The 12803-nt window shown below is 32.5% G+C and overlaps 1 protein-coding gene across 1 annotated transcript in view; it reads left to right on the top strand.

Moving 5' to 3' along the window:
* The window catches only part of LOC128988442 (potassium voltage-gated channel protein Shaw-like), a 363678-nt gene that overhangs the window by 320254 nt on the left and 30621 nt on the right, over nucleotides 1-12803 (top strand). The window contains exon 4 of the mRNA XM_054409725.1: nucleotides 3267-3384. Coding sequence (XP_054265700.1) covers nucleotides 3267-3384 — 118 coding nt within the window. The remainder of the gene's footprint in view (nucleotides 1-3266; nucleotides 3385-12803) is intronic.

The following is a 12803-nucleotide window of genomic DNA, read 5'->3' on the forward strand; positions in this document are numbered from 1 at the left end:
AAAAATATATTATTCAAACACCAAAGTGATTATAATTTAAATATGTAAACTGTGAGATGAGAAATGTTGGTTGTAGTTTTGAACTGTTCTCGAAGGGAGTTCATTGAAGCTAACGGCCATCTTGGATTTGCCAACCATAAGAGCAATGTTAATTTCGTCAATTTCAAACAGCCGCTGGGAAGTAATGTATCCTCTCAAAATATTTGTTCAAACACCAGAGTGATTGAAGTTTAAATGTCTAGTACACTGTGGTATTAGAAATTTTCGATGTAGGTTTTTAATTTTTTTTACGACTTGGGACGTCTAGGCTCAAAGAACTCTTAATTAATATTTACTCTTGTTTGTGAGTTTTATCAGGCCCTATTGTGTTTCAGTAATAATAGATTATCATATTTTGTGTTTATAAAAGAACCCTAATTTACACTATATATATATAAAATAATGTACTCCAGGGCAGAATTCAGTTTATTTTTTAATATCCAACCCATATAAGTTCAAACTAACTCTTTTACACCTGGAAAACAATACATTTAATTATTTGTATAAAGGCGATGTTCCAAATGGTACGTTACAGAAGTAATACCCTTGTACATTAGCTTCATTTCCCCAAGCTCAAACTTAAAGGACGAAGTAATCTCTCCTAGTTACTTTGGTGAGATCCGTTTGAAGACGAGATCACAACTTCAGAGAGAGAATGTATATTTCTATAATTAATTAAACCCATCTGAATGCTTAGTTACGTTTTTTATCGGCACTTAACACTTTTTCTTGGTTAGCTTTGATACGTTAATTTTCGATCATTTCAGGTATATTTTTATGGGCGGGCATTAATTGCGCCAACTGACCTAGGTAGTCGGGCATTCCTGAATTGCGCCAACTACTCCAGGGAGCCACCCGATTCGTTTATTAACTGCACCAAGTGGAGGCTCTCTTTGACTGTATAATTGAGTAGGTTAGGTTGGTTAGGTTAGGTTAGGTTAGGTTAGGAAGGTTAGATTAAGTTAGTTTAGGATAGGTTAGGATGACACGTGAACTAGGCCATTCCTTCTGTGGCAACTCACCCTACCTGGCTTGGGCTTGACACAACTAAGGCACATTTTTGGGACCCTTTGATGACTTGGCGCAATTATGGAACTCTTTGGCGTAATTAATGCACAAGCATTTTTACACATCACAAGTTTATAACGTTTATAAACGTAGTGTCGTGGGATTGGAACTGTCGATCTACGAGCTGTCTTCAGACCGGCACAATAATGTTTTATCTTCCGGTTTTTATCAATTTTTTCACATTTTCGGAACTTTTAGGGATTTTTTCGGGGTGAAGGTCAAATAATGGTGTAACGACACACACGTAAAAGAATAAGATTAATATCACAGGGCAAAAAATATTTGCGTCCAGAATTAACACCGTTTAGGTACGAACCAGCAACCTTCAGATAGAAGACACCACACTCCATCAACTACCCAGATAAATCCCTACTGTAATTACTTAATCATTTTCATTTCATTGTCAACTGGGGTGATCCATTTTGTGCCTCTTTTGGTTGACGCCATCAAATATTGTAATCTAAAATGTATATTGTTTATAAATATTCATACAGTTTTGACGAGAATAGTTGTCAATGGGGCGTTCCATCCATATTAAATTCTGTTTACACACATAGCTGTTTACTTGCACACAACCCGCAGCACATTGCATAGTCATGACCCAAGCTGGATAAAACAACGTTAGTGATGATTGTAATTACTTTTAACAGAAAATTGTGCTTGTACAGCTTCACTGTTTGTAGTTGGTAAATCATAATTATGATAATTATGAATCAGAATGAGAGTGTGGTTTAAAGTATTAAACAGTATTTTCGATTATTATGATGTAACATTACAGTCATACTTTCAATATTCATGATTTACATCAGTGAAGTACCAAACCACGTTAATATACATGGTACTCTTACATTATGAATGAATGAAATTATCTTTATATTTAAAATCTAATAAACTCAAAGACAACTTATAATGAAGTCTTCATGTTTTTATACCTACATATTCTTATCATACATCAAACTGAAATCGTTTTGCATTAAACAAAAATCATTACTACAATGTTGGCAATTTTAACAAGAAAGAAAAAAAACTATAGCGTCACATGAAATTATTTATCCCTTAGACTTCACTCAAGTGGGATGCACTTCTCAAAATGTTTTTCTAAAAACGTAGAAAAATTAAACTCATTTTCCCGTGTTAAAAAGATCACTTTTCTATGCAAGGAATATAAAAATATGTTAAATAGATTATGTATCTTGGTTGTACAATTTGAACCGATCGCGTTTATTATTTCACCTTAATTACGAGAGTTTAGCATATTAAAACAATAACATTACTGTTTAAACGTAAAGTGTCTGTAATCCATTGAGTACCATAGTTCTACGTATTTTGTCATAATTTCTAAATTTTATATTTACGTTTTTTTATACAAAATATTATTGCATGGTCTACTGAAATAGCATGGCTATTCCAATGGTTAGCAATCGGGTCTTCTGTCCTGTAGACCGTGTTTATATTCTGTCTAATTAATAATTATAGCTGTGTGGTAATGCCTTAAGCGATTATCCGTAGCCCACCATAAAAGTTATAGGTTTATAAGTCTAGAAAACATAATCATTTTCTATATTTCAGGAGAGAACTTTTCTGCATTGTAGAACTTCCACTAAAATCCAAACACCAATTGGTTGTAAAATTTTGCAGATTTTGCCAGTCACAGATAAAACAAACTGCACTAGCCATGTTATGATCGTAAAAGTGGTTTGGAGCCTAATTTTGAGCTGAAGGTTCATCCGTTTAGGGGAAAAAAGATACTGGTGGCCCATGGGATCAGAACGTTTTATGTACTTGAAGGGTGGACATTAATTGCGCCAACTGACCTGAGTCAGGTGGTCAGGTATTCTTGAATTGCGCCAACTACTCCAGGGAGCCACCCAATAAGTTTTAACTGTGCCAAGTGGTGGCCCTTTTTGACTGTGTAATTGAGTAGGTTAGGTTACGTTAGGTTAGATTAGGATAGAAATCCATGGTGATGGTTTACGGCGTAGGAAAGTATCCTCAGGTGGCTTGGGCTTGGCAATCCTAAGGAACATTTTTTGGGACCCTATGAGGGCTTGGCCAGTTAAGGAACTCTTTGCGCAATTAATGCACGACCTACTGGACAATATCATCTACTAAAAGTCCTAACAGCTGTTATTATATTCTGCAACTTTTGTTTGTCGCAGAACGGGGAAGCTTCACTATCCAACGGACGTGTGCGGACCCTTGTTCGAGGAAGAGTTGGAGTTCTGGGGGTTGGATGCCAACCAGGTGGAGCCTTGCTGTTGGATGACCTACACGCAGGTAATTGGATAAAAAACTTGAATATTACAAAATACAGAAGTCTTACTAATAAACAACCTTACACAGCTGTTGTATTGGTCTAATGGCATCTCCGTACGAGTATAATGAAATTTGTCCTCCAGAACTGTACAAACCATATACACTGGTAATATAAATATTTGAAAGGCTGTAAAAATACATAAAACATACTTCATTTGCATTTAGAAAAGATACAGTAGTGGTCGGAACAATTTTTGTCGGTGAAATCAGCATGTGAATGGAGAAAATGTACCTTATGTCCTAAAATCCAGGTAATGTTAAGAATTAAAACTATTACAGTACATTAACGCGTGACTCATGTAATTTAAAACAATTTTTTCAGTAGGTTAAGTCAAATCACATTTTATTTCCACTATATAAATCAAAGAAGTTTAAGAGTTCATTATTAAAATGATAATTGATCATTTGAATACAACAGGGTTTTTTATTAAATGTAAGTTGTGAATGTGTTGAAACTGGCCCACTGATAAGTTCCGTACATCTAAAGGTAGGCAACTCTATAGCAGCACCCAAATTGCAGTGCGACGTTTGAAGGCACTAAGCAAACTGTCTGTCTGGCTTTAAGTAGGCCTAACCATACAAACTGTTTTTCTTGTTTAGCGACTCTGCAGCAAAACATTTATGTTCTTAATACTGATTAAGAACAGTATTTGTAAAATGTATAGCTACATTTTATATATTTATGTTCATTGGACTTGTAATCTAACCATCATATTTTAATCTGTGAGAAGCTATAAAAAATGTATCGATAAAAAGAGTTTATTTTTAAACATGTCTCAATTTTGTTTGTAATTTAGTAACACATTAGACAATATAACTGCTTTAGCTTCATTCTTTTTCTTCCCAATTACTATTTATACTTAATTTTGTTGAATTTACCCTCCTGGTCGAAATTAAATACTAAAATTCATCGTAAAAACTTAGCATTGGTGCTACCTGAATTGTTGGGGGATAGCAGCTAGTTTAAACTCAACAATCAGGTCAACATTGGATGTGTTTTTGCAACAAGAAAACATCCAGCACTTATGATTATCCCAATGTCGTGTTGAAACTAGTTGCAATAATTGAAACGATTCAGATCGCAATTTTATAAAAATGTATAGTACTATTATTAAATTTCGAGACAACTAATTTAATTTTTGTAAACAAAAAAGGATTGAATGAATCTTGCTATTTTAAAAACTGCTAATGATCTTGTAAAACATAAAGTATACACATATACAGAGTTTAGAAATTAGTGTACACAATGTATACACCAATATACAATTTTACCATTAAAATCCTGGCATCCTTTTGAATACCCCGTATTTAAGTACCTGTAACAGTAATTGATTGGTTTAACACCAAGCATTTTATCGAAAAACATTATACGACTGGAAGCTACCAATTTGGATTTAATACCTACTAAATCTTTATTTTTACATCATACTGTAATTAATTGGTTCTCCTACCAGTAAACCATTTACTGTTATCTTTTCTGTGTTCAAATACGTTTGATTTGCTGTTTGGTAATTTATTTATTTATTATTTATTTATTCATTCATTCATTCGTTCGTTCGTTCGTTCATTCGTTCGTTCATTCATTCATTCATACATTCATTCATTCTTTCATTCATTTATTTATTTAAACAATTTACAATAGCTGCAGGTAATTAAGTTAATAATACATAATTAGGTTCTCAGCAATGTTTGTGTTGTTGTTGGATCATTATTTATGAATATGACAACTCATTAGTCATTTACAGTTGAGCTTCCACTCCGGAATACAACTCGACTCGGCGACTAAGTAATCAGACTTTGACGTTTCATATAACTTACGAACCATCGTAAAGTAGGTTGGTCCGGTTAATGCGTGGTATTTTTGTCTTTGAGGGCTGGGTTCAAATTCTCCCAATCGCCAACATAGCTTTTTGACAACATAATAATCCTGAGGGTTTGGAGCTTTCAATAATTTGTAGCTCTACTTATCTCGAAATTTAAATCGATAGGTATCTAAGGCGAAGGAAAATTCCAGTGTATTCGAAATCTCTCTCCATTAAATTACATAGTAGAATTTAATTTTAATCGATAGTAGTAGTAGCAATATACGGGTCCTATGACACTTTAGGCACGTTTTCCCCATAAGAATAACATGGTGAGCTTTTTTTAGCCACTTTTTTAAAAATCCAGCTCTCGGCCTATACAAGCCTATATAAATGTTCAATACCATTGTATAACACTATTACTATTTCAAATCCACATCCATTCACAAAATCGAGCGAGGTTTGCACGCGAACTCGTGCGCGCTCCCGACTCATGGCGCGCTCCCTTGGACATCCTTAGTGGAAATCCATGAGTTCTGGCTACTTGGGAATCCAAGCCATTTGACATACAATAAATCACCCTTCCTCCTAATTACTTTTTCTATCAAATACATGTCTTTATACTTGGTCTTTAACAACTCCTCTGTATAGAAGCCTCCCCTGATTATATTGCCATTTTCATCTTTCAAGATATAGGTCACAGGCTTTGTATTTTTAACTTCTGCTATTGTAAATAGTTCCCCTGTCCAATTCGGAGTATAACCTTTACTAAAAACATGTTTATACTTGGAAATCCTCACACTATCACCTACCTTATATCTTGGCTTTTTAACTTGCACTACTTTAGAAGTCAACCTCTCATGCACGTATTTACTATTCTTAATACTCACTTGGTTAGGCTTCATTCCTATAGATCTATGGACCTTATTATTATATTTTCGAATTAACTTTGGAAGAAAATCCAACCATTTATAACTCCCCTGAGCACTAAATTCCCTATATAACCAATTCTTTAAAGTTCTTTGAAACCTCTCCACAATTGCAGCCTTAGTTGTAGAAAACGTGTGATAGTGATTAATATTTAATTTTTTCATTAGTTTGCTAAAATATTGATTAAAAAATTCTTTTCCATTGTCAGATTGAATGTTTTTAACCCCCTTTGGTAGAATGGTTTTAATGACTTCTGTAACCACCAAACCCGTCTTATTCTTTAGTGGAGCAGCATAAGCTTTTTTAGAAAATGTATCTATTAAAGTTAAAATATATTTATTGCCAGAATTCTCTCTAGCATAGTTTTGCATATCAATTAAATCTATTTGTACAGTTTCGTTTATACCTAATACTTTAAAAGACCTTCTAATGAAATTCTTTCTTGCAGGCTTATGAAGTTCGTATGCAATTTCATTCATTTTTTATAACATCACTCTTTCCTTGTACTGTAAATATATAACCATTAGCCCCAATCAATAGATTATCTTCCATTCTTTTAAATACATAGTTTTCTGGTATATATGGTCTATTATCTATATACTTAAATCCGCTCAAAGATGTAGGGTCGGCAACTAATAAATCAGGATTGTATTCCATCAAATTAAATTTTCTTCCTGCATATACAAATTTTGATCCATCATAATACATAGCTTGTGACATTAAACAAATATCATCTAAATATTCCCCCATTGGTAGATTTCTTATATATTGTTTTTTGGCATCCCAACATTTTTCTTTATTATCAAAAGTTATAGTCTGTTCTTTTGTAACACAGTCAGTGTCATCAATGGCAGGTTTAACACATACTAACCTTTTATTATTAAAATCCCAATAGCCTGCTTCCATTTTTGGAACTTGTGAAACATTCACAGCATCTTTACTATCTGTACCTTCCATCAAATCGCTAAGTTTCTGTTTCTTAGCATTCCAAACACCATTCTCTGATTCTAAAAATGCATAATTATTATCGTCTTGTACAAATTTACCATCTTCTTTTCGTATTAAAGTCTGTTGTAAAGTGGGCACATCATTTAAACTTTCACCCTTTTCCACATTAGTAATTTTCCGTTTCTTAGCATTCCAAACACCATTTTCTGATTCTAAAAATTCATAATTATTATTGTCTTGTACAAATTTACCATCTTCTTTTCGTATTAAAGTCTGTTGTAAAGTGGGCACATCATCTAAACTTTCACCCTTTTCCACATTAGTAATTTTCTGTTTTTTAGCATTCCAATTTTTATTCTTAGATTCTAAAAACTCATATTTAGTTTTACCTTGTAAAAATACATCACCTTTTCTAGTTAATGTCTGACCCAAAGTTGATACATCATCTACAAACTCCCCATCTTTAACATTACCAATTTTACGGTTTAAACAATTCCAACTATCGTCTTTTAAATTTAAAGTAGGTTCATGACTAGCCCTGGGTTCTGCAGGCTTATTATATGGATTATATAAACGATAAAATTTATCTATAAACATATTTTTATTTAATAAATAATACCACTTTCTCTCAATTCCTCAATAATGGAATCTATTTCATTATCCACTCCTGAGTTACCGGCTTGGCGACTTAGCCAAAGAAGTCTTAACCTATCTACAAGCTCATTAGGATCATCCCAATAAATATAGTCTATTTTATTACCAGTCACTTGTCTCAAACCTTCACCAACAGATTTAAATAGAGGTTTAATTATATTAAGATATTTAGTATGTCTATTACTTGAAATTGGTGCACCGTCTTTGTAACTCTTTGAATGCCCATTTGTAGCTTCCAAAATGTCTTTATAATTTTGCAAATCAGCCTGAGTATAATCCTCAGGTTCTTTTAAAGTTAACAACTGCCACAAGCCTTTTGTCCCCTTGTAGGTTTTATTTGCAACTGTAACATCATCATTGGCAATATCAACTTCCTTATTTCCAATAAAAAATTTATTTGCTTCTCGTCTAATACCATATGTAGTGTCTGTCATACTACTTTTACTGAGGTAATTTCCTACATAGTCTGATGCTAAAAGACCAAAATCTAATTTCTGTGGGGTGGATGGTTGTAATGGTTGTAATGGTTGTAATCTTGGTATTATTGGTATTCTAGATGGAGTCATTGGGAGAATCTCCATTCGAGGTCTCTCTGTTTTACCAATAGATGTGATTTTTTTTAATTCTTGTAATGGCTCTATTAAAGGTTGGAATGTTTGGAACCTCTCTTCAGCCTCTAGAAACTTGCCACGTTTTAAAGCTCTATATTTCTCTCGTATTTGATTTGCAGAGTCAACCAATTCTTGTTGAATGTTTTTCATCTTTTATTTACATTTTATTTATCTCATTTGACAAAGGATTGTACTCAAACACTTTATCATGTATTATCAAACAATATGCAGATGTATTTGCTGGTACATTTTCTGCAGTTTCAATCTCTAATTTAATATCAACAATTCCTTCCTTCACTGTTTCGTTCTGTCTAGAACAATCTATTACAATTAGTGGATATTTCTTCATAAACTCAGCCCTACTAATCATAGGATCTGGGATAGTATTATAGTAAGTCTCTCTGAACCTCATAAACATCTCATAAGCTTTAGAGACATCTCCATTTTCAAAGTCGAGATTTAAATCACTATAAGGATAATATTCAGAGTTTAGAAATACTTTGAGATTTTTTAACTTACAGTGATCAAATTCATCAGTTCTTTTTCGTGCACTATTATCCCTAGTTGTTTGAAAACCAAATATAATATACCTAGGCTTCTCCAAACTTGAAGAGGTCTTTACTGACCACGTATGTCTTGTGGTATTGGGATATGATGGAAGTTCATGCAGCTCTAAACTTCTAAATGCAATTTGCAAATTTTTATTTTGCAATAACATCTTTTGTAATTGTAACTTCTCCCCATCTGATGGTATCACATGTGGCATCACCCATTGAATTGAGTTAAGTGTAATTTTAGGAATTGTATCAGCAGTGCCACTGGCTGGAGCACTAGTGGTTGTTAATATACAATTCAAATCATTTTTGGATCTTTTCAACACCAATTCTTGTTTGACATTTACTAATACCTTATTAAAATCCTCAAATACACCCATTAACAGCTCTAATGGCAAACATGTACTAAACTTACCACCTTTATGGAACTCTTTTAAATTTGTGTCAGAATCAAATGCCACATTTGACAATTTAGTAGTTTTATTGTAAGAGCTCAATATTTTCATAAGACTAGAAATTCCTGGGTTTCTTACAATGTCTATTTCTTTACCTGCAACTTCGTATCTAATTTCATCAAATAAGAACGCAAATGCATTATTTATAAAATGACCTTTATCATGATTCTCAATTTCTCCCTTAATATACAGATAACTTCTACATGGGAGAGTTAGCAAATCTTGATTATTAATACATATTCGAATTTCATCAGAATTATTTATTGCCAAAGTGTTGTGGGGAACATATGAGTGATTTGTAATTTTAACCACACTATCGTCGAATTGGGATTTCCCTGTAACGTCTAGAAAATCTTCCATTTTTATTAATAGAAAATTTTAACTTTAGTCCTATTGATTTTAGGAACCTAGCATTTTGTACACTTATAGATAAATTGTTATAAATTCTCATATCTTTTTTATATGACAAGTAATTGTAGTTTCTTCTCCGTTAAAGTCAATTGCCTTGTCGTGTTGATCGGCAAATGTAATACTGACAACATCTAAACTTCTCTTATTTACAGGAAAATATATAATATTTCTTGGAACTTCAATAATTTTGTAGCCAGGAGGAGCTTCTGGATAAAAGCTATGTATGGTGTGTGATTTGTTGCCGTTTAAATAGGACCCGTTTGCAATATTACATTTTACTCTAATCACATTTACATTATTAATGTTTATTTTATTTGTAGATTCAAACTGAACACCAGGAGTAGAAATACCTTTAAATCCCAATAAAACAGACCCTAAACATGGTTTTGTAAAATCAAACACGTGGCTAGAAAGTAATGTCGCTTTCATAGTTTTATTATTAGCTGTAAGGAAAAAGTCTGGGATTTGCTTTTGAATTTCCTTTGCAAGCTCAACCACCTCATATGTTCCTTCAGAAATTTCTATTGTAACTGGAGCATTGTGATCATAATAGAAAACATCATCACCTTCTCCAATGGTTAATTTGTTGCCTTTAAGTTGATTTAATTTTGGAATAAGCCCTTTGAATAAAAGTTTGGATTTAGTATTAATTAATGCTTCTCCATTTTTATCTATTATAACTTTAAGTTTACCATTTAATAACTGGCTTAAATCATCAACTGAGATCTCTCCCTTTGGTAATGTTTTTTTCTCTACTTTGTAATATGTTAAAGTATTTAGAGGTTTTTTAACATTAATTATAGAATTATAACTTTGAAAATCTACTAATCCAATTACATAATCATCATTTAATTCTATGGGAGGAAAGAACACTGACTTTAGCTCTGGCTCTGTACCCGAAAATGTTATAGTAAATGAATCCATTTTTGTTAAAAAATATTTTTTATGAATGATAAACATAAAATTCCACAAATTGAACTATTTAAATCTTGTATTTGATCGGTTGTATAGTAGATTTTATATCCCTCAAAATATTTAATTACTTCTTTTGGAGGTTGGATTCCAAATGGGTCAAAATAAATTACAATATCTTTATTTTTACGATATGCTGTCCAATGTGTGCCAGATGAGCTATCTAAATTAACTATTCCGCACTCTTTTACTCTTGGTGTTAGATTTTTTAGCTCGCTTTTTAGGTACACTCCCCTGAAGTGAGGCACGTCTTTTGCGGCCTCTAACAGCTGGTAGTTGTCCATCTTTTTTATTAAATTTTAATCCCATTCCCATTTTTGCTTTTGCCTTCATCAAATTTGTCACGGCATAAGCAGCTGCTCTTTAAGCAAGACTTGCGTCCTTGGCCGTTACTCTAGTCCAAGCTAAGTCTGCTAATCTCATGTCTGCTTTGTTCCGAGCAGCGGAATCGGGATTATTCATGTAGAATATGTCATGCTCTTTACAATAAGAGTCTAGTTTATTTTTTGGAGGTACATTTTTAGCTAAATTCTCACGTACATTCGTCCCAGGTCCACAGTACTGATAAGATGGTATGTGAAGTGGAAATGGAAGGTTATTTATAAGAGTATTCAATAACCCTCGACCCCTGTAAGGCTTTAGGAATAAACCTTTGCCCTTTTTACATGTTTTCTTATTATCATTTTTACCGTTTTTATTATATAAAAAATGTCTTTTATTCAACAAAAACATAAATTTAAAATAGTACATACTAAGGAAAATATACCAAAGAAGTTGGGTCTGTTTCCTACCAATATTCGATGTGTTATTTGCGGTCCAAGTGGAAGTGGGAAGACGGTTGTAATTTATAACTTAATTGTAAGAAAGGAAGGATTAAAATTTGCAAACTTATATTTAATATCTAAATCTTTAGAACAAGAAAAATATAAAAAAATAATTGAAATATTTAGTTTGTGTGATGAAGTGAAATTACACACGTTTACTGACTGTGAAATCACACCAAATGATGTAAAATCACAGTCAGTTGTTGTATTTGATGACATAAATAGTCCAAATATTACACAATTTTTCTCAATGGGTCGACATAAAAATATTAACTGTTTTTACTTGTGTCAATCTTACAGCAAAGTACACAAACATTTACGTGATAATGTAAATTTCCTAATATTATTCAAACAAGATGATTTAAATTTAAAACATGTATATCACAATCATGTTGGTAATGACTTTTCATTTGACCAATTTAAAAATCTCTGTCATCAATGTTGGGATAAAACAAAATATGGCTTTTTCGTAATAGACAAAGAAAGGTCAAAGAATAATGGCAAATATAGATATATGTTTGACCAATTCTATCAAGAGGATGGTAAGGGTAAATAAATAAAAGACTGGAGTTTTTTAACATTTGCATTTATTATATATCTACACATTTAGAACCTAACTATGTTTGATCAATTTTATAATGACCAAGCGCAAGAGTATTGATGCCATCTTCCAGAATAAACCTCTTGTCATCGTCAAAGGATAATACTTTCTTGTTCATGGTTAAGGTCTGAAGATGATGATTTGTAGATTTAATTCTTGTCACATTCTCATAGTAATCTTGCCCAGTTGCAAGACAGTTCAAATAATGTTGATGTCTTAGGAGATGTTTAACTGTGGCACCATCAGCTCCTTTAGCTTTCTTCACCTCTAAAGCTTGCTTGTCTTCTTCATATAACCATTTTAGAGGAATGTAAGAATATAACTTTGGTCTTAAACCACAATATTCATACATAATATGACCATCTAATTCGTCTTTAAACTTGCCCGTGACTTTTTTATTTTTATCAGAGTATAAGAAATGGTCTTTACTATATCCAGAGGTATCAAAATAGTGCAAGTCACATTCTATTTCATTGTAAAAGTCCTCTGTAACTATAGAATACATTAAAGAATCAGTGTCTGTCATTAGAAATCTTTTGTTCTTAAATTTTGACATATAATTATAGTGGAAATCATACATTATTACTTTAATTATATCCCAAATTGTCATGCCTAAAT

The sequence above is a fragment of the Macrosteles quadrilineatus genome, unplaced genomic scaffold (genome assembly GCF_028750875.1).
Source record: "Macrosteles quadrilineatus isolate MER2022 unplaced genomic scaffold, UCM_ALF_1.0 Scaffold_3__2_contigs__length_128488019, whole genome shotgun sequence".
Taxonomy (NCBI): domain Eukaryota; kingdom Metazoa; phylum Arthropoda; class Insecta; order Hemiptera; family Cicadellidae; genus Macrosteles; species Macrosteles quadrilineatus.